Below are 24,683 nucleotides of genomic sequence, written 5' to 3'. Positions count from 1 at the left end.
ACTATAATCGTCTTAGCTATCTTAAGTATATATATATATACAAATTTGTATTTTTTTTCTTTTCCCTTCCTCCTTTTCTCCTTTTCCCTATCTGAGTTATTTTTCCCCTTTGAGCAGTTTATTACTGTTTCACAATATTTATTGAAGATTTTGGCTCTTACTTACTCTTTCAGTTTCTTACACTAGAGAGACAGTATGGTATCTACACGTGAGTTTGATTTATTTCATTTATAAGTATGGTCTCAAGTCACATCCATTTACCTATAAAAGCCTCAGCGTGATCTTTTTTATAGGTGAGTAGTACTCCGTTGTATAAAAATACCATGTCTTTTTTATCCATTTCTCAGTTGATTGGCATTTGGATTGTTTCCAAGATTTGGTTATTATAAATTGTGCTGCTATAAACATGGGTGTACATTTGTCACTAGGGTATGATGTTTTCAGTTCTTCTGAGAATATGCCCAGAAGAAAGATAGCTGGTTCAAATGGGACCTCAAATCCCAGATTTTTTAAGGAACTTCCACACTAATTTTCACAGTGGTTGCACCAGTCTACACTCCCACTAACAGTGCAGAAGAGTTCCTTTTTCCCCCCAACTTCTCCAGCATTTGGTGGTTTTCTTGATCCTGGCCATTCTTCTGGGGTGAGATGGAATCTCAGTGCTGTTTTAATTTGCATTTCTCTAATGACTAATGATGCTAAACATTTTTTCATGTATTTATTTGCCATGTGTATTTCTTCTGCTGAGAACTATGTATTCATCTCACTTGCCCATTTTTGGATTGGGTCTTTGAATTTGGGGGGGCCTGATTTTTTTTAAAATTCTTTGTATGTTCTAGATAGAAATTCTTTGTTGGAGGGACAGTTGACTAAGATTTTTTTCCCATTTTGTGGGTTTTCTTTTCACACTGTTGGAGATGTCAGAAAAACTTTTTAATGAGACAAGATCCCAGGGGCTAGGGATTTAGCTCAGTGGTATAAAAAAAAAAAAAAAAAAAGACAAGATCCTAGGAAGTATTTCCCCTGCAGTTTGATTTTTTTCATGAATTCTCTGCTTTACCCCTATGTCTTCAAGGTTTCTACCTACTTTGTCTTTTAGTAGATTTAGTGTTTCTGTTTTAATATTTAGATCTTTGATCCACTTTGAAAGAGTTTTGGCCCAGACAGGACACTGTAGCCGATAAAGCCTCAGGCAGAACCAAGGAGCTCCATCTTCCCCACCCCTCGGAATTTACCTGTGACTCTATCTTCCCCACCCCTAGAAATTTGTCCCTGGCGACAAACAAGTGCCAATGGGCTACCTGTGCATCCCTAATGCCCCCTCAGGCTCCACCCCCAACCTAAGCTAAATGTATGCCTCCACTCCATGTGTTCCACGGAGAGATCGCTGACCCCAGGGGGGAGATGCCGCGCCCCAGGGTGTGTGTGGGGGTCTCTCCCCACATTCTCAAAATAAAGGTCATTTATATTTCATACTTCTTACCTTTTCAGCCACCGTTGCCAGTCCCCCACAGTTCTATCACACTTTAACTTTAGTTTAATGCATGGGGATAGGCATGGGTCCAGTTTTCGTTTTCAGCGTATGGAAAGCCAGTTTTTCTAGCAGCATTTATTTAAGAGGCTATGTTTCTTTCAGTGAATGTGTTTGGCCCCTTTGTCAAAGATAAAGTGGCTGAGTGTGTTTGTAGTTGTGGCTGTATCTTCTAATCTGTTCCATTGATCTTTAGGTTTGTTTTCATTTCAGTACTCTGCTGAATTTTTTTTTTTTTTTGCTATGGGTATCGAACTCAGGACTGCGCGCTTGAAAGGCAGGTGCTTATGCCACTGAGCTAAATCCCCAGCATCCCATGCTGGTTTTATTACGGTAGCTTTGTACTGTAACTTCAAGTCAGGAATTGTGATGCCTCCTGCCTTGCCTTTGCTATTCTAGTTCTCTTATGATTCCAGATGAGTTTTAGGAATGATCTTTCTAGATCTGTGAGGTATGGTAATGGTATTTTGATTAGGATTGCATTAAATCTGTATAACAATTTTGGGAGAATGGACATTTTCACAATGTTTGTTCTTCCTATCCATGAACAAAGAATGTCTTCCCATTTTCTGAAATCCTCTTCAATTTCTTTTTTCAGAGTATTATAACTTTCACTGAATAGATCTTTTACTTCTTATTCGATTAATTCCTAAGTATTTCATGTTTTTGGATGCTGTTGTGAAGGGTGTGGTTTCTTTATTTCTTTCTTAGTGAGTTTGTTGTTGTGTACAGGAATGCTATTGGTTTTTGAGTGTTGATTCTGTGTGCAGCAATATTACTGCGTTTGGTTATTACATCTAGAAATCTTTCAATGGGATTTTGGGAATCTTCCAAGTAGAGTATCATGTTGTCTGCAAATCCTGATAATTTAACTTCTTCCTTTCCCATCCTTATTCCTTGTATTTCTGTCTCTTGTCTAGTTGCTCTGACTAATGTTTCCAGAACTATATTGAATAGGAGTGGTGATTTTGGACATCCTTGTCTTGATCCTGATTTTAGATGAAAAGCTTTCAGTTTTTGATTATTTAATATGAGGCTGGCTGTTGGTTTATCGTAGGTGGCTTTTGTCAGATTAAGGTAAAGACCATCTATTCTGATTTTCTGTAGAGTTCTTATCATGAATGAGTGTTGGACATTATCAAAAGCTTTTTCTTCATCTATTAAAGTGATACTGTGATTCTTATCGTTGGTCTATTGATATGGTATATTGTGTTTATTGATTTGCATATGTTGAGCCATCCCTGCATTCCTGGGATGAATCCCACTTGGTCATGGTGTATAATCTTCTTGATGACGTGCTTCTTTCTATTTGCCAGTATTTTATTGTGGATTTTTGCATCTATATTCGTTAGAGAGATTGATTCTGTAGTTCTCTTTTTTGGGTGAGTCTTTCTCTGGTTTTGATATCAGGGTAATACTTGCTTCCAATAATGAGTTAGGAAGAATTGCTTCCCTTTCAATTTCATTGAAGAGTTTGAGGAGTGTTGGCATTAAGTCTTCCTTGAATTTCTTGTAGAGTTAGCTGTGAATACATCAGGACCTGTGCTTTTCTTTGTTTGTAAGGTTCTAATTACATTTTCAATTTCATGAACTGAAATTGGGTTATTCATCAGTAAACACCTTCTTGATCCTGCTTTGGTAATTCATATGTTTTTAGGAATCTGTCCATTTCTTCTGTGTTGTTGAACCTATGAGAGTAAAGGTTTCTGACGTAGGTATTGGTGATATCTGTATTTCCACAGCACCTGTGTGATTTTGCCCTTTTCCTTGCTTATTGCATGAATTTGAGTTTTGTTTTCCTTTTTCTAATAAGGTTGGCTAGGGGCTTATCCATGCTATTTATTCTTTCAAAGAAGCAACGCTTTGATTTGTTAATTCTTTGTATTATTTTCTTAGTCTCAGTTGTGCTAATTTCTGCTCTGCTCTTCTCTTTATAATTTTCTCCCTTCTTTGGGCTTTAGGTTTGACTTGCTCTTCTTTTTCTAGATGTTTGAGGTGTAGCATTGGGTAGTTTATTTATGTTTGTTTTGTTTTCCTGATGTGGGGATTCACCACAATAAATTTCCCTCTGAGGACTGTTTTCACTGCATTCCACAGGTTCTGGTAAGTTGTATTTGCATTTTAATTTGCTTGTAGATAATTGTTTAATTTCTTTTTTAATTTCCTCTGTGATCCACTGATTGTTCAGGAGAGTGTTACTTAATTTCTGTGTGTTTATGGAGTTTTTGCAGTTTTTTTGTCATTAATTTCCAGTTTCATGGCACTATGATCAAATAATATGCATGAGATAATTTCAGTTCTTTTGCATTTATTAAGTGTGTTCTGTGGGCTAGTATTTAAGAAGAATGTATATCCTGATATTGTTGGGTGGAACACTCTGTACATGTCTACTGAATCCATTTGTTCACACTTTTAATTCAATTCTGTTATTTCTTGGCTGATGGTTTGTCTAGTTTATCTGTCTGTGTCTGTGGGGTGTTAAGGTCACCTGTTATAATTGTCTTATTACTTATTTGACTTTTCATTTCTATTAATATTTGTTTTACATAACTGGTTGCTTCCATAGTTGGTGCATATATATTTAATGTTGTTATCTTTTCCTCTTGAAAATTTTCCCTTGACAAGCATGTAGTGACCTTCTTTATCTCTTTTGATCATTCTTTAAAGTTCACATTTAAAGTTCACATTGTCTGAAAACAGAATAGCTTACCCCTGCTTTTTTTGTGCATTCCTGTTGCATGAAGTATTGTTTTCCACCCTTGGAGTTTCTATGAATTTCCTTCTGAGTTAGATGGTTTTCTTGTAGATAGCATATGGTTGGATGTTGTTTCTTGATCCATTCTGTCAGTCTGTTTCTTGTAATTGGTGAATTGAGGCCATTTACATTAATGGTTATAAGTGATATATATTGGCTTGTTTTGTCACGTTATCTTTCTGCTGTTGGTTCTTTAATTTTCCCCTTCGTTTAATTGTTTGTCCTGATTAATTTTTTTTTGTTGGCATTTTTGAAGTCATAGTTATTTTTATGTCTATCTAGAATATCTTTCAGGATTCTCTGTAGGCTTGGTTTGGTGGTCATGAAATTCTTCAGCTGTTCTTTGTCTTGGAAGTATCTTATTTCTCCATCGATTGTAAGGATAGTTTTGCAAGGTACATCAATCTATGTTGGAAGTCATTTTCCATTAGGATTTGAAATACTTCACTCCGTGGTCTTCTTGACTTGATTGTTTGTGTTGAGAAGTCTGCTGTGATTCTGAAAGGCTTTCCATTGTAGGTGATTTGTTTCTTTTCTCTAATAGCTTTTTTTGGTTTTGTTTTTTGTTTTTGGTACTGGGGATCGAACTGATGACCTTGTGCTTGCCAGGCAGGCACTTAGACTGCTGAGCTAAATCCCTGGCCCTTCTAATAGCTTTTAATATTGTTATTATGTTGAATTTCTGGGATGTTGTTGTATGTCTGAGTGTAGATTTATTTTGGTTATGGATAATTGAAGTTCTATAGGCTTCATTTATCTTTATGTCAGTTTCTTCTTACATTTGGGAAATTTTCAGCTATTCGGTAAATAGTCTTTTATATCATTTGCATTGTCACCTTTTTCATTTATACCCATCAATCTTATATTGTTTTTCTTTGCATTGTCTTGCAACTGTTGAATTGTTATTCCCTGATTCCTTGTTATTTTTAAAAGATCTTTCCTGTTCATTGGCTTCAATCTTGTCTTTGAGGTCTGCAAGTCTGTCTTCCCATTTATTCAGGTGGTTTTGCCAGCTTTCAGTGGAAATTTGGTTTCCTGGATATCTCTTTGGATCTGTTTCATGCATTCTAATTCTTTCTTATAGTGTTCATTCAAGGTTTCTTCATTTTTTAGTGCTCTATTTAACTATGTATTATTTAGATATGTTCAGCTTTTCTAGATTATCATTTCTTTGTTTAGCTGGGAGATTGTTTCTGATCTGATTTCCTTTACAGCTTCATGGAGTTGTTTTCTTTATTTCAGTTACTATCATTTCAGAAGTTTCAGGTGTGTGGTTTACACTTTCATCTATATTCATGTCTCCTAGGTTTGTTTGGGATGGGATGGAGATTTGAAATTACATTTTGCTGTTTTGTTTTGTCATTGTCCTGTATTCCTCTGGGGCAGCCAGATGCAGAGTTTCAGTTGTTACCTGTGTTGATGATGGCTGTCTGTACTGGAGGGGGTTTCCCCAGCCGAGAGATAGGCAGGACTTACCAGGTTCCTAGCAGCACTCAGGGGCTCCCCAAATGGGTAGAGTATGCTGGGCAGACCTTTCGCACACCCTACACAGTGCACTGAGGCTCCCTGACTGGTTGAGCTCCTTGGGTATGGCCCTACCAGGTGCCGCGTGGCCACTAAAGCTGCATGGCCAGGTGGAGTACACCGTGCAGGCCTCAGTTTGCACCATGTCCTGCACTGAAGCTCCCTGGCTGCTTGGGGTTGCTGGGCAGTGTGCTACCAGGACCTGAACAGCACACTAGGCTCTCCAGCTGCTTGGGGTTGCTGGGTGGGACCCTACCAGGTTCCAAGTGGTGTACCAAGGCTGCATGGCTGGGTGGCATGTGCTGTGCAGACCATGAGCTCATGCCATGTGGTGCACTCTCTAGCTCAAGTTTTTTCCCCACTTTAAAGTCTTCTGATCACATGTGGCCCACATTTGCTCTTCTCATTGCCTAGAATTTCAAACTGCTTTTTAAAAAATAATTCTTACATCTTACATTTATTTAGTATATATATGAGGTATTGAACACTGGTTTAAGTACATTAATTCACTCTAAATCAGTCCTATATGGTACTAGTATTGTCATTTTACATTTGAGATATAATTAACTTGTCTTTGGCACCCTTAGATCCTTGACATAACAGTGATGGAATTTGCCTATTCACTGGCTAGCTACGTCATTATCTTTTATTCTTTTGTTCTTCTTGGGGGAAGGGTCTTTTATTTAACCCTCTGATGTTCATTTGATAAGCAGGACCAAGAACAGCATCCTATTAGAAGAATCAAGCCTTCTTGCAGTGTTTAGTTCTTCTGCATTGGAGACTTCTGGGTACTCAGCAAAAATGTACTCTTGAAGCCTCCCCTCAGACTGACTCAATTAGACACTTTGTGTGGGGGAACCTGGTAAACTCCTGGTGATTGTTCTACACACTAACATTTTTCTTTTTTTTTATCGGTACCAGGGATCGAACTCACAACTGCGTGCCTGCAAGTCAGGCGCTTATGCCGCTGAGCTAAATCCCCAGCCCCCTACACACTAACATTTGAGAACTACTAATAAAAGCTGAAGTCCACCTGGGCACGGTGATACATACCTTTAATCCTGGCACTCTGTGGAGCCAAGCAGAAGGAGCACAAATTGAATGCAGCCTGGGCAACTTAGTGATACTCTGTATCAGAATAAAACACATTTAAAAAGGGATGGAGATGTAGTTCAGTGAGAAGGCCCTGAGTTCAATCCCCAATACAATCAATCAATCAGAAAAAAATGCTGATGGAAAACTATTCAAAAGCGGAATAATGTCTTTATCCAGAGCTACTAGAATTTGATTATGTGTAGTCAATGGCATAAACACATGGAAGAATGTAGATGGTAAAGGATGGACAGTCTACCGAGAGGGGAGCTGAGCAATCAAGTTCCGGTAGGGCAGCCCTACCCACTGGGACAGTCCAGGCTCCAGAGCCTCACCTGGTGGAAGGTTTAGCCACAACAAGGATGAAATGGCCTCAGAACCGCACATTTCTTTTGCTTGCATTCCCTGCTGAGTTAAACGTTTTTTTATTTTTATTTTTGAAAATCATTAATTCATCTCTCCATGAGCCTGGTTAGCGATAAAGTTATTTGAAAGACTGTTTGACCTGGAAACAAATGCTTCCACTTAGCTGTTGGTGTCTTTTGAGTTTGTCTGGCATTAACCAATTTCACATGGCCTAGCCAACTCTGGGGCTTGGCCAGGCCTGTTTTCTGCATTGGTGAGGTTAAACAAGGTAAGACCAGGAAGGCATATCCTACTTATCACATGCACCACGACCGCAACATAGCAAAAAATGTTAAAGAAAATGGAGCGATGTCCTTGAATTAAAACACTGCTGTCTTGTCTCTTACAGATTGTTAGAAGATACAGTGACTTTGATTTACTGAACAACAGCTTGCAGGTAAATACTTGCAAACTCTAGCAATATACACTGATTGCCTAGGGTATCTTTGAAATTGTTTGGAAACATTGTTTGTTAGCTTTCCATCACTACAAGTAAATACCTGAGAAAGTCAGTTATAAAGAGTAATGATGTATTTTGGCTCACAGTTTGGGGCTTCAGCCCATGATCAGTTGGTCCTGTTGCTCTGGCCTGTGGTGGGACAGCACATCATGGTGGAACAGTGAGTGGGGCCTGGAAACAAAGAGAGTGATCAGGAGAGAGATGCCTCATATGCTTTACTAGGACATGTCCACAATGACCTAAAGGTCTGCTAGGCAGCCCAAAGACCCCTTCCAGGTCACTCAAGATTCTACCACTCTGGGAACCAAAGTTCTAACACATGGGCTTTTGGAGGACATTCAGAATCCTAACTATAGCAAATGGCGTATCAGGAACGAGAATGTAGCAGGTTTCCTTTGCAGATGAGATTAATTTCATACTTTTAAACAGATAGTATATGGCTCCAGAAACAAACATTTGGCCTTGGAAGGCAGAGATAGGATCTATGCAAGTTCAAAGTTAAGCTCAAGGCCCAGGGATTTAGCTCAGCGGCCCAAGCACTATGTAAGGTCATGAATTTGATCCCCACTGCCAAAAAATAAAAAATAAAAAGGCTCATCTATACAATGAGACCCTGTCTCAAAAAAAAAACCAAAAAACAACCAACCAAACAAACAAATATTTGGGATAAACGTGTGATTTATAGTTGATAGATACCTTGCAAGCTGAGTACAAGACCGTGTTTTTACAACAACCTTAGGTACTGATATATCATCCATGTTTCACAGATTGGGACTGCTTTTTCTCTTCAGTGCGTATTTTTAAATTCCTGTAATTTAAGTGTTCTCATTCAGTAGTGGTAACAGAAGGGATGAGCTGCAGTCCGTCTGGAAAGAGCCAGGGCAGGTAAAGGGCCAAGTGTCTGGTTTTGAGGGTGCTGCATGACAGGAAGGCCTGGAAGAGCGGTGACGTCTGCCTCAGGAGATTGCTCTTCAGGTAACATGAATGACTGCAGACCACTGGGCCTGTGTCCTACCCTAAATTTGAGTGGTAACAGAAACCCTTTGTGCCCTGAGCCAGGAGGTAAAGCACTGCTGCCTGCTAGCCACTACCACGTGTTCTAAGTGACCCTTGATGCAGTCCACAAAGGTTAAGAGGGCTGCTGGCTGGGAGGAAGCAAAATGCCTCCTTTCCTTCAAACAACCATGTTTTTATCAGTCAGACATGAGAAAATAGCATTTGTAGAGTCCAAACTTTACACAGTACTACCGAAAACAGGAGTGCCTTTTTTTCCTTATGAAAGTATTGGCTTGAGTATTTAGATCTTTATGTAATTGCCACATGGTCATGCGTTTGACACATTGTCTTTTTTTAAAAAAAAATTTTAATTTTAGCATGACCAGTTTAAGTCTCCAGAGAGAATACTGGCAGAGATCAGATTCCTCTCATTGGTGGAGTTAGTTTGTTTCATTTATGGGTTTTAATTGCACAGTCTGTGCACTTGGACAAAAGCTAGGCCTGTAATGGCTTTAAAATAAGGCACTGATGTATAGTTTGTTCCTGAAGCAAATTTTCTGGGTATCAGTGAGCCACAGTGGTGTGAGCATTTGGGGAGTTAACCCTAGTCCTGCTATATGTTTCAACATTTGTGCACCCAAACCTTCATATGATGGAAGTGACCTTTGTACAGGGTCTTTCTTCCACCTCAGAATAAGACTCCTGGGAACTTGAGTCTCTGAGAATGGAGGTGCTCTTAGTTTGGGAATGTGAGCCTGAATCTCCATGACTGTTCACTTTTGACCCTTTGGATAGATTAGAATCTCTTTTTTGCTTCAGTGTAATTTTTCCTTTTAAATGAATATTTTCACTGTGCATCTTATTGCAAAGGCAGATAGTCACATGGATTGGTACTGGCTTGTGCTGGGCAGAGCATAGCCAGACATCACTTCAGTAGACATCACTTCAGTGGGAGGGTTTTCTGGGTCCAGTAAACAAACAGAAGAAAGCAATACAGGTGTTGGGCAACAAGATAATTTCAAAATACCTTCCAAAAACACAGATGAAAAAAACCTCCAAATCACAAAATGAGCTTGTTACATAATTTTCAGTGTTCAGTTAGTTACTCTTTTGACAGATAAATAGTTCCTGTTGAAAAACAAGAAATATAATACATATATGAAATGGTGTCTTAAGTCTAGTAGGAACATACCTAAGTGAAAATAAGAAAGCAAAAAATAAAAAAATTTAAAAAAAGAAAATAAGAAAGTAGAATGTAAAGTTATATTGCTATGTAATAGGATTTTTGAAATATTTAGAATTGGGAAGAAATATGCCAGAATGCTAATAGTGATCCCCAGGTGTTAGGATTATGTATTACATTTACTTCTAGTTCTTTATATCCTCTCTACTTTCCAAGTTCTGTACAAATACTTTCATGTAAGCTGTATTAAGCAGGAAAGTACAAAAGGCTAAATTTTCCAAAAATTTTACAGCAAGAATCTATTGTAACAATGACAAAAAATCATTACCTTATTTTAAATAAATGCAATATCAAGACACCAGTTATCTAAGCAAATTATTTATAACAAAAAGAAAGGAGCAGTTGATTGAAATGATGGGAACTGGGCGGAGAACAAAGGAGCCTGCCCCGTGCACTTGGGAAGGAGTCCCGCCCTCGCTTATCCTAACACTGAGACTTTGAGTCTCTCATCATTCCCGGGCTTCACATCTGAAATGAGGGTGACTTCTGAAGTCTCATATGGCGTGAAGTTTTGTGATTCCAATTTTATTACCATCATTGACTTTGGGGAGGAAATTGGAACAAATTAAACGTCTTTCAATGGTTTAAAACTCTGTAGAATAGAGCCTGAAATATAATTGAAGGTGGTTTGGAGGATATTAAGGTCTAATGATGCAAATGAGTAAGGACAGATGAAGTTTGTGTTTGAGGGCTTTTCCTCCTAGTGAAAGCTGGCATTCATGAAACTGATACAGTTTGGGTATAGAGGCTTCTAGGCTAGTATAGATCAAATTAGGGCTCTGGAGCCTGCCTGGGGAGTCATCTTTTGCTTTGTTACTCTGCAGTTGATAGGAATGGAATCTGAGGTTCTCTACTTGCTGTCTTCTCATAGAAACGGAGTAGGGAAATCTATAGGGCATATTAAAGGAGAATGCAGGTAAAGATGAGGGGATAGGTGTCCTACTGTTGAGGTGTCCAGGAAATCAGTGGCGTAGTAACAGTTGGTGTGCTGGTACTATATTGTTTGTCTTTTTTGAGATGGGGTCTCACTATGCAGTTCAGGCTTGCCTTGAGCTCACTTTGTAGCCCAGGCTGGTCTCAAACTCACAAAGATCCTCCTGCCTCAGCCTCCCAAGTGCTGGGATTACAGGCGTGAGCCACCACACCCGGCTGGATTTCCAAATTTTGTAGTCTGTGATTGGTAGCTTCTTAGAAATCATACAAGAAAGCTGAAGTGGAAGATAAATGTCTCTTGTGTGCTAATCTTTTCTGTGTAAACAACACACATAAGCCAGGTGTGGGAGTGCATACCTGTGTACCAGCCCTCAGGAAACTGAGCAAGGAAGATCAGTGTGAGTTTGAGATCAGTCTGAGCTAGCTAGTGAATTCAAGGGCAGCCTAAACTGCATAGAGAGACCCTGTCTCAAGAGAAAAAAAATAACAGTAAAAAACAGCTCACACTATGTGGTTTTGTGTGTAAGCAATATTTATTGTGAGGTCTTTACTTCAATCTGTCTCATAGCAGGGACACGATAGTATAATAGAAGCTGTAAGCAAAAAAGAATTCTTTGATTTTGAAGAAGGAATGGGATAATGGGATATTTGATCAGTACATTTTCCTACAGTGCAATGAAGATTTAAAAATAGATTGAGCCAGGTGTGGTGTCGCACATCTGTAATCCCAACACTTGAGAGGCTGAGGCAGGAGAATTGTCATGAGTTCAAGGCCGGCCTGGCCTACATCATGAGTTCAGGACATCTTGAACTACTTAGCAAGATGCTGTTTTGCTGTAGAAAGAAAAGAAGGAAAGGAAAGAAAAGAAAGATTGATTGATGCTTGGAGGGCTCACATTTCAAGACAAGTATTTTATCAAATTCATTCTAGTGTTCCCATCTCGAATGAAAAATAACCAAAATGTTGGAATTCAAATCCAGTGATACCAGACATGATTCCATTCTGGGTTATGTGGGATTCAGGTGGTGCTGTGTGTGTGTGTGTGGTGGTGGGGTAGCACAAGGCAGTTTGTGTCTTGATTACAGGTTAATAATAATTTTTCTTAGCCTCTTTATATATACAATCGTTTGATAAGCAGAGGGGATTTTCTTTTATTTTTAATTGAAAAAAATATGATTAATAGGTACAAAAAATAAATCCTCTTTTGCAACTCAGAACTCACTATTCACTATGCGTCTTGACACATGTAAGAAGGAACGTTACTGTTGGGCACAGTGATTCAAGTCTGTGACCCTGGGACTCTCAGGCAAGAAGAATGAAGCCTGGGCTGTACAGTGAGGATCTACTCAGAAAACAAAGCAAAAACAAAAAAATATGGTAGCCTAATACAAATTAAAGGGCTGATGTTAACATTAAAACAGAGTAGCAAATGAGCATTGTAAATATTTCATGATAAAGAAATAGAAATTATTAACAACCTATTCCCAGAGGTAGCCACTGTTAAGCAGTGGTTCGAGTCCTTAGGTTACTTTTTGTGCCTACAGAGGCATATCTCTGGGCATGCACACATACACACACAAGATTATATTCTGCAGTTTCATCAAATAGGTTTAAAAGAGTTGTGTTTTAGGTTTTATATTACTCTTGATTTAATATTTTATGTCCCTGAGTAAAAATAAATACAGATATTGGTTTCTATGTGTCACAGGTAAATAATATACTTTTTCATAGCATTTTTTTAGCTAATAAAAGAACTGCAGTTAGGTAAAGCGTGATTGTATGAATGAAGAAAAGTGAACTGAAATTTAAGTGTCTTATCTACCAATAAATTACGCCAGGATAACAAACTCACGAAACTTGCACTCTGACATATTTTACAAGTGTGTTAGAGAACAAGAATGACAATTCTAAATTGTCATTCAGCCTTTTCCTCTTATCTAGGATCAGCTTCAAGGTCTTCGTTGGTCTGTATCATTGTTCAAAAAGTAGAGTGGAGCTGTCTAAACTGAATTTGCGTGCATGTGGTTTAGACTGTATTCATTTGGAATTCAAGATGTCTTTATCTTCGATCCATACACATACCACTAGGACTGCTCTAATATAAGCATTAGGATCGAATAGCACTACTCTCTGAAAGTCATTTTGCTTGCTATATTAAAATGCCAATCTGATACTTTAAGTTTAAAAATACAGACTAAAAAATAGACTCAGACTTTTCAGGGATCTGGAGAATGATAGTGAGATTGAACAGCTGCATTTACTTTTTCTTCCTCCCTAACGCACTCTGAATAATAGTAAATTGATTATACACACACACACACACACACACACACGTGCACGCGTGCATGCACAACTGTCAGAGACAAATAGAGAGCAGAGGAGAAAACTATAGCGAACCTTGTAGATGAAAAGTCCAGTGGATAAGAACTCACTGGTTAAGCACATGGTGGAAGGCAGGCTTCTAAGGGAACCACATAATTGTGTGGAGGCCTCAATTTACCTCCAAAGTGTTCAGCAATTATTTTGAATTATACTATTAAGAATATAATTTACCTAATATAAATAAGGTAATGCAGTAACTAAATTATAATATAATACTGTTGGATAAATGTGGATGGGTTGTGTGCAGGGCAAGGTCAGAGTTGTGAAAGAGAACTTAATCCTTATCTTCCATAATAGGAAGCTTATAGATAATGCCTAAAAATGATGTTATGATATAACAGCCTGATCATTCCCCAGAGCCAGAAGATCAGTGGAAAGAATTGAAAAGCATTGAATGTGGTTGTCTAAGGAGAAAGGAGATGGATGTGTCATCTTGTCCTGGCAATTCTGGGAGACAAAGTTTCACGTGACTACTAATAACAATTTTTTTAAAAACAATGTACTCTTGATGTTATGTTCCTGTGTAAATTTGGGAGAAAAAAATTTTAAATCTAAAGTTTTAAAGTCATATGTGTGCTGGGTGTGCAGGCACATGCCTGTAATCCTAGCAATTGGGAGGCTGAAACAGGAAGATCACTGTGAGTTGGAAGCCAGCCTGGGCTACAAAGTGAATTCAAAGCCAGCGTGAACTATATAACAAGACCCAGTCTCAAAAACCAACAACAAAAATAGAGTCACTATTCTTCACGTAGCATCTTAATGTATAAATTTTTTCACATTTTTATAATATCACCAAAATTTATATGCATCATAAGATCTTTTGTCTTAAATGTAATAAACTGTGATGATTCTGATATTGAATCTTATTTGTGGGTGACCTGAGTATACTCTTTTTTATTTATTTATTTTTTTATGTAAGATTGCAGGCCTAAGTCTACCTCTTCCTCCCAAAAAATTGATTGGAAACATGGATCGTGAATTCATAGCTGAGAGGCAGAAAGGTCTTCAGAACTATCTCAATGTTATCACCACAAATCATATCTTGTCTAACTGTGAGCTGGTTAAGAAGTTTTTAGATCCAAACAACTATTCTGCAAACTACACTGGTAAGCAAAAGAGTCCGTGAGCTCTGGGCAGTTGGGGCTGTGTTCTCAGCAGGAGATGTGCATGGGGAAACTGCATCCACTGGGGGAAAGTGCATATATGTACGAGGGTGTTGTTTATTTACAGAGACAGTCTTGATTAGAACTTTCTGTAGAGTTATAAAAAATGTTTGTAATACAGCCACACAAAAATATGAAATATATTTATGTAGTTCTAGTCTTGTCTTTATCTTTTTCTGACAGAACGGAGGGTATAATCCACAGTTGTGTATTCAGTCATTTTAGCTTGACTCTGTTTTTTGTATTTGCAGCGTTCAGTGTTCTGGTTTTCCAGAGATTTACTTCTGTGTCCCTCCACTTACTCGCTAGGGACCTCGAAGTGCAAAGCACAGAGACTGACTCTCTGCCTCATCTTTTGCTTATCAGGGAGCCCCCAGGGATCTCAGGTGGAAAGGACTTCTCTTTGGTACTGATCACACACAACATCAACAGGCAGCAGGAGGAATAACTAAATGTTTAATACACTGTGTGGTATTGCCTGGAAGAGATCAGTCAACATCATTGCAGTTAGGAACCAGTGAATAGAACTCAAATGACTGGGTAAAGCAAACCAGGCTTAGAGTTTTTCTCAGTAGACCATGGGCATTGTTCATCTCCTTGCTAAGTGGATCATCTTTTGTGCTGATGAACTCAAGAACCTGTGTATAATAGGTCAGTGCTCAAGAGAAGAGAATTTCTCAGAGAACTGGGTTTTCAGACCCATTGCTTTGGGCTGGGATTAGCTCAGTGGCAGAGCACATGCTTGGTTGGTACAAGGGCTGGGGTTTGATTGCCAGTGTCTGAACAGACAAATAACATTGTTTTTGGTGTAATTAGAGGGAGAAACTTTTTGTTTCTGAATCACAGATGAAGAAACAGAGATCTGCTTGTTTAGATGTTAAACTTTTCTGCATAGTAGAATCACCTGGGAGGCTTTAAAAAAAAAAGTCCTGATGCCCAGACTGCAGGCATGCCATTTAAATCAGAACCCTTGTTGGCCGGGGTTGTGGTACATGAAGTTTCCTGAGTGCCCCCACTGTGCTATCAAGTTTGAGGGACCTGCTGCTTACAGGGTCATTCACTGGCATTGGCATCATGAGAACTTGTGCGGAATTCCAGCCTCATCCCAGACCTGCTGAATTTGGATCTGATTTTAGTAGATCCTGGGGTGAGTTGCATGCACAATAAAGGAGGTAAAGCTGCCTTTGTGTACTTGCTATAGTTAGGTGCTGTGTAGGGCTAAGCAGAATGCCTTTCCTGAATGAGCCAAGAGAAGGAAAGTTTATTTCAACTCACATTTACTATAAATTACAAGATTAAACATCACAAGCCGGGCGTGGTGGCTCACGCCTGTAATCCCAGCACTCAGGAGGCTGAGGCAGGAGGATCGCTGTGAGTTCGAGACCAGCCTGGGCTACAAAGTGAGCTTGAGGCCAGCCTGAACTGCATAATGAGACCCTGTCTCAAAAAAACAAAAAATGAAAAAAAAAAAAAAAAGATTAAGCATCACATAGTTACCAGGAGCCCATTCTTCCTCCACTTGTTTTTTGGTTCCCATAGAGAAAGGACATGATGACACTTAGGAATAGGGCTCCCTAGTCAGCTCACGTTAGAGTGGGATCTTTTGTAACTTCCATTTTTCCATACTGACCTCAGTTGTTCCCACAGTTGTCGTCAGCAAGTCACCCTGACTGACTAATCAAATCAGCCCAGCCCCACTCTGTGCTAGTCATGTGGTCTGCCTGTTTTCCTAAGAGTGTCTGCTGGTGTTCTGAGACAGCCATCAGTGTGCCCGGCCCATGTGATTGTGATGTTCACACAGCAGACCACAGCTGTCTGCTACACCGTGTGCCAAAGGCAGGGCTGATGGCAGGGGTGTAGGCTCAGGGTAGAGGTCCTTACTGCTGACACGGAGCGTGTCACATGGGTCAGTGCTAGAAGAGATCTTAGAGATCTTGGAGCTGTTTTATCACAATTACGTCCCTTCCCCCCACCCTTTTTTTTTTTTTTTTGTCTTTTTCCTTTTTATCGGTACCAGGGATCGAATTCATGACCACACACTTACAAGGCAGGTGCTTATGCTGCTGAGCTAAACCCCCAGCCCTGCCCCTTTTTTCTTTTTTTGGGTGTGTGTGGTTTTTTGTGACAGGATCTGGCTATGTATTTCAGGCTGGCCTTGAACTTACTGTGTTGCCCAAAGTGGCCTTGAACTCATTACAGTCCTCCTGCTTCAGCCTCCTGAGTGCTAGGATTTTAGGCATGCACCCTCACACCAAGCCTCCTTGTCCTCTTAGAGATAAAGGAACCAAGATCTGCAGAGAAGAAGGGCCTTCTGCATTTGTGTGACTACTGTTTGGTATGAGATTTTTTAAGTTAAAGTGCTTTTTGGCCTCTGGAAGACTGTCTGATCCCTGTTTATCCCTCCACTGAACTTCCTCCTCATTGTCCACACTACCAAGGGTCCAAAGTTAATGTGGGAGGGTAATAAAAAGGCCCAGAAACTTAGCAAGATCCAAGTGTTCACAAGCCCTGCTTCTATTTAAAGGGCAGAGCCCTAAATGGAACAGTAGGTGAAGGATCCTATTTGCAGAAAGATACTTGGTTTTTTTCCTCCTTTAAATAAAACATTAGCACTTGCCTTGCCTCTTAGCTGACTTACCAGCTGTGGTCAGGCCACTCCTCTGTGTGAGCCATTCCTGAAATGCGCAGTAAGGCCTCTGCTTCCCTGGAGCACTTCTCTCTGTGAGTGTGGACGGTGTCTGCTTCTCAGTTACAGATGCCCTGTGAAGTCAGCCTGCTTGAGTTCTGTGGTGTTTGAGTTCCATGTTTGTGTGGTGGCCAGGCTTCAAGGTCGCTGTTCTTGCTCATTGCTGTGACTGGGCTTGGGGCTGTGCTGCCACCGAGTCCCCAGGGGACGGTCAGCTGCGTGCTCTGCCGCCTCCTGCCTACCAGGTACTCAGCCTAGAATTGCTCCATGGGCCTTCTGTTCTTTTCTTGGCTTACTCCAAATGACCAAATCCACAGAAGGTAAATGTAGGCCTTTGGTCCTTTGTGGGGACTTGTCAGATACTTGTTTAGTTAGGGAATTGGACCAAGGGCTGGCATTGTACAGGGAGGACAGGTCACTCACAGTTGTGAGAAGTGTGCGAAACACATACATAGAGTACCATCTTCATCTTACTAAAAAGCCACATCTGTCATTTGAAAGCCCCAGGTACCCTCCAGCCATCTTCCCTTCTCAAACTTCCATGTCCCCTCAGAGTAAAGGGCTTTTTCCTGTCTACACAGAATCATTTGAACCAGAAATCAGGAGACCTGGGTTGTGTTCCAACTTCGTCAGCAGCAGCATTTCCCTCAGTGGTCCTCAAGATCCTGATACTAGAAAAACTAGAGGCTGGGCAGAGGAGAACGGAACAGGGCATGTTGAACTTCTCTTCCAGCCCTGCAGCCCCAGAAATCACTTAAATAGTAGAATAAACAGAGAGAGAGACTTGGGATAGGAGATCTTTTTGAAACAAGCAGGGGGCTTTAGAGAGGGTGAGATCCAGAGTTGAAAGACAGCCTGGTGGGAACACCTGGTACCTCTGCGCCTCATGTGAAGGCAGAGACCAGCCCAGACCACCAGGCTGTGTCAAGGCAGCATGGTGTGGAATTTACTGTGCCTGGGTGCAGGCAGGCAGAAGGTGAAAAGACAGAAAGGAGCAAGCACCTCAGTGGGCAAAGTCCTTGAAACATCCAATGTAAATTCTTGGGTGTGCCCGGGTGTCCTCAGATGTCCCAGGACCTGCAGAATTCCTTGTTGTGCCTTATCTCTTGCCCTGTCATCCTGTGTCTGCAGGTGACAGACAGACTCCGTGCTGAGCTGTTTCTGCTGAGAGCAGTGCCTCAGGTGGCAAGCAGGGTGGGGACTGGGGGACTCTTCTGTCTGTGCAATTGATCCTTCCAGTGGGAAGGCTCAGCTCTATTCCCTGTCTGGAGCTGGCTTACCAGCACTCCATGTATGTCCACTAGTGCTACAGAAATCGAGGGCACACAGGCCTTCCTTTCCGTGGGTTTCATGCTCTAATGAGCAGTTCCACATGCACTGCCATGGTTTGAACCTTTAGTTCTTTCTTTATGAAATACTTATGAAGTACTTACTGTGTGCCAGGTGCTGTACATGCAGCAAGGAGAAAGGAAGAGCCCTTCCCCATAGTCCTGCCATCCCAGAGCACTTATGCCAGGAGGTGACAAGTGAGGCCTGTGGTCACTGCACCTTGGCCAGGGGAGGAGGGTGAGGGTTGGGAGGTGCAGATGGTGCAGCCCTGGGGATGAGAATTCTGGAAGAGATAAGGCGGCCCTGCAGACTGGTGTGAGTGGAAGTGAGCCTGAAGGGGAGGGGGTGAGAAGGCTTCCCCCAGATGAGGAGGCGTGGCTCCGGCCGCAGTGTACAGTCTAGTACTGGAAGAGTAGCCCTGCTGTGATGGAGTAGCTCTGTGGGAGAGGGAGCACCGGAGTGTTCTGGAAGGGAGTCGGCCAGGGGAGCAGGAGGGCTGGACAGTGGGATGGGGCAGGTGGACATTTGAGGGAGGCTGAGGAAGGAGGCACCTCAGAGCACAGAGTGTGAGGCTGCACAGCCGGGAACTAGGAGTGGCTGCTGGTGTGCACTGGAGGAGGCTGGGTGCTGCTGAGGGCGGGATGAGTTGATTGTAGGAACATTGACTGTGGGAACATGGTAGCCATGTGCTTTGTTTAATAGTAAGTCACAGATCAGTGGGAAAGTTAAAGTTTAGCATGTTCCTTTGTTGACAATATTTCCCTGTTCTTGAAACTGTATGTATATAATGACATAAAGTAAATGTTGCTGATTAATGACTTTTCAGAAATCATGACTCACTGTGAGCTTAAACAGCTGTCCTACAGTCTCTTGATATGACACTGCACTGAATTTGAAAATTATTTTTCACACTCCTCAAAGTTGATGGGAATAATTTTCACTTAAAGTTTACGTTCACATTATTTTGGAAATGCTAAAATTCTATATCATGGTGTTGGGTTCTCAAAGCATTGTTGATAAAGATGTGTGTGCTAGGGGCTGGGGATTTAGCTCAGCGGCATAAGCGCCTGCCTTGGAAGCAGGCAGTTGTGGGTTCAATCCCCGCTACCGATAAAAAGGAAAAAGACAAAAAAAAAAAAAAAGATGTACGTGCTTCTGGCAACTGTCAGTCCTTCCAAATGGTTTGTTGCATACTAGGGTACGAATGACAATGAAAATGTCATTTATTTTCTTAGCAGATGCCACTGACAAGTCACATATCGAGTCATTAAACAAATGACTAGCAAATTGTTTTCTTCCCCAAATCACTTAATGCAGAAGAGCTGTGAAGTATACCACAGTGATACTGTTTGCCCTCAGCTGCTAACTCCAGAGGAGGTCTTTGGCTTGGGCAGAACATTTCTAGTGAGAATCCCTCACATGCCTGGTCCTGGTCTCGCTGGACCATAATTCGCACTAGGCAGAGGTGAAATTCCATGGTGCACTGGGAGCGTAGCTGTTTGCTTTCAGGGTTTGGGAGCAGCTTCATTGATGCACTGCTGTCAGCAGAAAGGAAATGGCAGCTTACAGATGCACTCTTCTCAGGAAATGTAAAAAAGCACAGTTATTCTGATAAGTTTCTTAATACAATGAACTTTAAAGAACTTCCTCTCCTCATTGTCATCTTTAAAGGGGGAAGCACTTGCATGATAGACAAATACCAAAAAGAAAAGCATGGATGTTTTTTCCAGTAAATAGATACCCGGTGACTTCCAACAATGGAACTGTTGTTCCTGAACATAGATGTTTTGCCAAAACATTGGTTTTATTTCCAGGGTATATTTAAGGCTACTCGTTCCTTTTTGGTGAAAGCTATAATTTCATGAGGAATGAAGATGGAATAAATATCACTTGGACCAACATTAAATGCTGGTTCAGACCTTGGAACATATTTTGAATCCTGGGCTTGGATTGTAGTCTGGTTCATATACTGAATTCTTGTCTTAGGCCAGCTATTTTACATATTTTAGATTTTTCCAATTTTAAAAACTATGTAGTTTCCTATCATTAATAATTGTATTTCTTGCTTTTCCAATAAATTGGATTATTGAATAATTTTACAGAGAAGTTACAGCAGTAGTAGTGTTTCCATGTGTCCCTTTCCACACAGTTTCACCAGTGTTAACATCTTCTATTCCTGATACAGGGAAAATACAGCTCCCGACCCATTAGCTGTCAAATGCACATAGTAGCTGGTCTCACACATTGAGGAATGAAGTCACAAACCAAGGAGTTTAGGACAGAAAGTTTCATTGGAAATAAGGGGAAGGAGAATTTACTCTTGGATTTCCAGGAGGGGTCCCAAGTGATTGGCTATCCTTTGTCAAGATAATTTATAGAGCAAAGTCACAATGTGGGTGCAACATGGGTCAGACTACAATTAACCTATGGGATTACAGATATAGCAGCTTAGCTAATGATACTGATCCAATAGGGAAACAAGTCATACAGCGAGGGTACATGGAGAGGAGTGTGGATCCAGACTTTCCGGTCACTCACTTATGTGTGTGATGCCTGTTTGGGCCCCCTGGACGGGGTGGCGCTGATTATAGCACTCTCAGGTTGCTGTCTATCTCTAGGGAGGCTCACAGACCTGGCTATTGCTTCTCCATCCTGAGGTCTGGCTCTCTCCAGATTTGCCTCCAGCCACAATTCTGTTGTCTATATTTTTTGTGCTGATGTCCTTGAAGACCTGATCCCTCTCTGACTGTGTATTAATATCTGTCTAACTTAGCTACTTGTAATATAACCATGCTCTTTTATCAAATTGAGAAATTAACATTGGTAAATTTAATATAGGCATTACTCAGATTTCATCAGCTTTCCCACTGATATACTTTATCTCTTCCATGGTCCAGTTTACAATTCCACATTGTTTTTAACTTCTTATTATATTTTGTAATTAAGTATTTCAAGGTCATAGACTATAACGATTTTGTGAATGATTATGAAGCATGTGACTCTCTCATAATAAGTTTGACTAATGAGTTTCTAAAATGTCTTTGCAGAAATTGCCTTACAACAGGTTTCCATGTTCTTCCGATCAGAACCAAAGTGGGAGGTGGTGGAACCGTTGAAAGACATAGGTGAGAACCTGACCTGCTCATTCTATGTGACAGATAGACCACAGACTAGATTCTTAGTGATGGATTTGATTCCTATCCCAAGAAAGCTCTTACATCTGGTGGCTTTTCGTCCTTTTTTGCCTCCCTACTGCTTGAGGATGTAGACCATAACTTTTAATGTTTCATCTTTGGGGGGAAGTTAGATGGCAGTAACTTTGAGAATCACCACTTATTCACCTGTCCTTTTCTCTGAATCTTAATGAAGTACTGTTTCCTGCTGTTTCCAAGAAGAGCATAATTCCTTTGTTGTTGTTTAGTGTGGCCTTCACCATGTGAATAATACCAAATGATTGTTTTACACATGATTATATGGCTGTGGGTAACATGGCCAAACTTAATTTCAATTAATTATTTAATCAGTGAAACTTAAATCATTTGTTATAAAAATTATGGAGCTACAAATATTTCTGCTTGTATGGCAGGCTGGAGGATTAGGAAAAAATACTTCTTGATGAAGATTAAAAATCAACCAAAGGAACGGCTGGTGTTAAGCTGGGTAAGCTAATTTTTGGCTTCCGTTTTGTTTCAGGAAATTTAGACGTCTGACAGGAGGATTACAGAGCTGTACTGCAGACCTCAGTGATAATGTCAGGGTTTCCTCAGTCCCACATCAAAGGACAGTCATTTTACATTACTTTGCTATTCATTTGGTTACCTTAGATATATTTAGTCAGCTAGTAAATGTTTGGAAAGAAACAGAAACAGCTTAAAATATTTCTCTGAAATCTTTTTAGGGTTGACAGTTTCAGAGTTTAGGTCCAAAGAAAATATTTGGGCATTACTTTATTTCTCTTACCACTTGGGGTGTTCTAGTGATGAGTGGTCAGTGAAACCACGTGAAATTACAGTAAAGCCCTAATATTTGTGTGTTTATGTGTGGCCTCTCCAGAGAGGCCTTGAAGAGCTAGACTTGGTGTGGTTGTTATTTTGGTTTACAGTCAGATATCTGGGTGGTCTATTGGAGGGAATGATTTAGAAGAAATTTTTCTTTTGATGCCAAGGCAGGACCCTCATACTTCTTCTCATGTTTGCAGGCTGATCTTGGCCCTGACAAATACTTGTTGGATAAAGATTTTCAGTGTCTGATCAAACTTCTGCCTTCCTGTTTGGTAAGTATGAGTCCTGCTATTTTCAGTGTTGATCACAGCCTTGCAGTGTTTTTTTGAGGGTGAACAGGGCCAGAAGAGCTAGAAATACTCAATAGGCTCGAGAGAATGGACAGGTGCAGAGGATTTACATGAAGGCCAGAGTTGTATAGCACTACCATAGATCAGAGGCATTTAAAATTACATTTATAGCCAGTCACATACCTGTAATCTCAGCACTCAGGAAGCTGAGGCAAGAGGATCACTGCCAAGTTTGAGGCTAGCCTGAGCTACATAGTAAGTTCAAGGTCAGCCTGACCTACTGAGACTATATCTCAAAAAACTAATTAAAAAAAAGCCAAAATGGGGCTAGGGATTTAGCTCAGTGGCATAAGCGCCTGCCTTGCAAGCATGTGGTTGTGAGTTTGATCCCTGGTACCAATAAAAAACAAACAAAAAACAAAAAAGCCAAAATGTTCTGTTAAGCTAGTGAAACCAAGCATTGAATGAAATATGGTTTTAGTGAGGGGTGATGGAGGTCCATGGTAAATGCTGCCTCCTTGAGTTTGGTTGTAGGACACAAACTGTCAGCATAAACTTTTAAACCCAGGTCTCTCCCTCTCTCCCCTCCCTTCTTTCCTTCTTTCCTCCTCCCTTTCCTTCTTTCTTTTTTGTGGTGCTGGTGATTGAACCCAGGTGCTTCATCATGCTGGGCAAGCACTCTACCTCTGGATTACATCTCAAGCACTTTATGTTTCCCTTAATAAAGATCTGCTTCATACAAAGCACAAGTCACACAAGAGTACATTAATTGTAAAAGTCAGAAGGCACAGGGGAATAAAAATAAGAAAATGAAGCTAACCTGGGATTAAATCCCAACCAACTAGAAGTAGGAACCAGAAAAGTTATTGTCTTAGAGTTTTTGTATGATTTTGTTTGAAAATATATATTTATGGTTTTACATTTGATCTTAGCCAAAAGGCTGAGAAGCGATATATTTATGGTTTTCAAATCTGGTGTTTGTTTGTTTGTTTTATTAATGGTGCACCTGATCCTTATTACTGATTACATAGAATTACCATTGGCTGTGCCTTAGTTTATTCAACTAATTTGCTAGACATTTGGATGTCTACCTTTGGCTGTTACATAAAAAGAAAAAAGCGGAGGAGCACAGTGGCACGTGCACGTCATTCTGCTGTGTGGAAGACTGAGGCAGGAGGGTCACAAATGTGAGGCAAGCCTTGGTAACATAGCAAGACCTTGTCTAAAATAAAATTTAAGAAGGCCGGGGACGTAGCTCAGTGCAAAGGTCCTGGTTTCAGCCTCCAGAACCAGAGGGAAAAAGACAAACTAACAAGTGTTAGCTAACTATTTGTACCCAGACTTGTTCTCCAAAGATAAATATCTAGAATGAATAAATAGTGTATGGGGAGATATTTTGAGACTATCTGAATGTCCTACATCAAATTCATTAGTTTGAGTATTCGGCATTCCCTCCTATTTATTAGGAGACACTCTGCCATAAAGAAGACCATCCCTTCTTCCTTCCTCTATTCTTTCTTCCGCTCCTTTTTTGAGAGGTTGCTGGGATGGAACTTAGGGCCTCCTGCATGCTAGTTAAGTGCTGTACCACTGGGCCATACCCTGAAGCCCTTTTGGTTATATCTGTATGAATTTGGGGATTTTTTATTCCACTCCTGTAGCTTCTTTCTGGAGTGACAGAAGTATTCTAGAACAGAGTATGATAGCATCTTACTGTGAATATACTGAAAGCTGTTTGGCTGGTTGGCTTCTTTAAGTGGGTGAACTGTAATACATGTGAAGCATGTCTTAATGAAGCTGTTAAATCAGCAGCAGCCATTCTGATGTGATACCAGGAGAAACTTCATGGTCAGTTATTACATTTTCTTAGACACACGTACCTTTCCACACTT

The 24,683-nt window shown here is 40.5% G+C and overlaps 1 protein-coding gene and 1 pseudogene across 12 annotated transcripts in view; both read left to right on the top strand.

Moving 5' to 3' along the window:
* Window positions 1-24,683, top strand: part of Pxk (PX domain containing serine/threonine kinase like) — a 77,466-nt gene that overhangs the window by 27,645 nt on the left and 25,138 nt on the right. For all 12 annotated transcript variants that reach the window (XM_023561756.2, XM_063257188.1, XM_063257198.1 and 9 more), the window contains exons 3-7: window positions 7,657-7,704; window positions 14,242-14,428; window positions 21,548-21,625; window positions 22,087-22,160; window positions 22,699-22,773. In XM_023561756.2, the coding sequence (XP_023417524.2) occupies window positions 7,657-7,704; window positions 14,242-14,428; window positions 21,548-21,625; window positions 22,087-22,160; window positions 22,699-22,773 (462 nt within the window). The remainder of the gene's footprint in view (window positions 1-7,656; window positions 7,705-14,241; window positions 14,429-21,547; window positions 21,626-22,086; window positions 22,161-22,698; window positions 22,774-24,683) is intronic.
* LOC111754676 (small nucleolar RNA SNORA40) lies at window positions 12,081-12,201 on the top strand (annotated as a pseudogene).

This window comes from Cavia porcellus, unplaced genomic scaffold (assembly GCF_034190915.1).
Source record: "Cavia porcellus strain 051 isolate PalLab524CR breed Dunkin Hartley unplaced genomic scaffold, mCavPor4.1 scaffold_10, whole genome shotgun sequence".
NCBI classification, from domain to species: Eukaryota; Metazoa; Chordata; class Mammalia; order Rodentia; family Caviidae; genus Cavia; species Cavia porcellus.
This window is presented reverse-complemented; position numbering and strand designations above follow the sequence as displayed.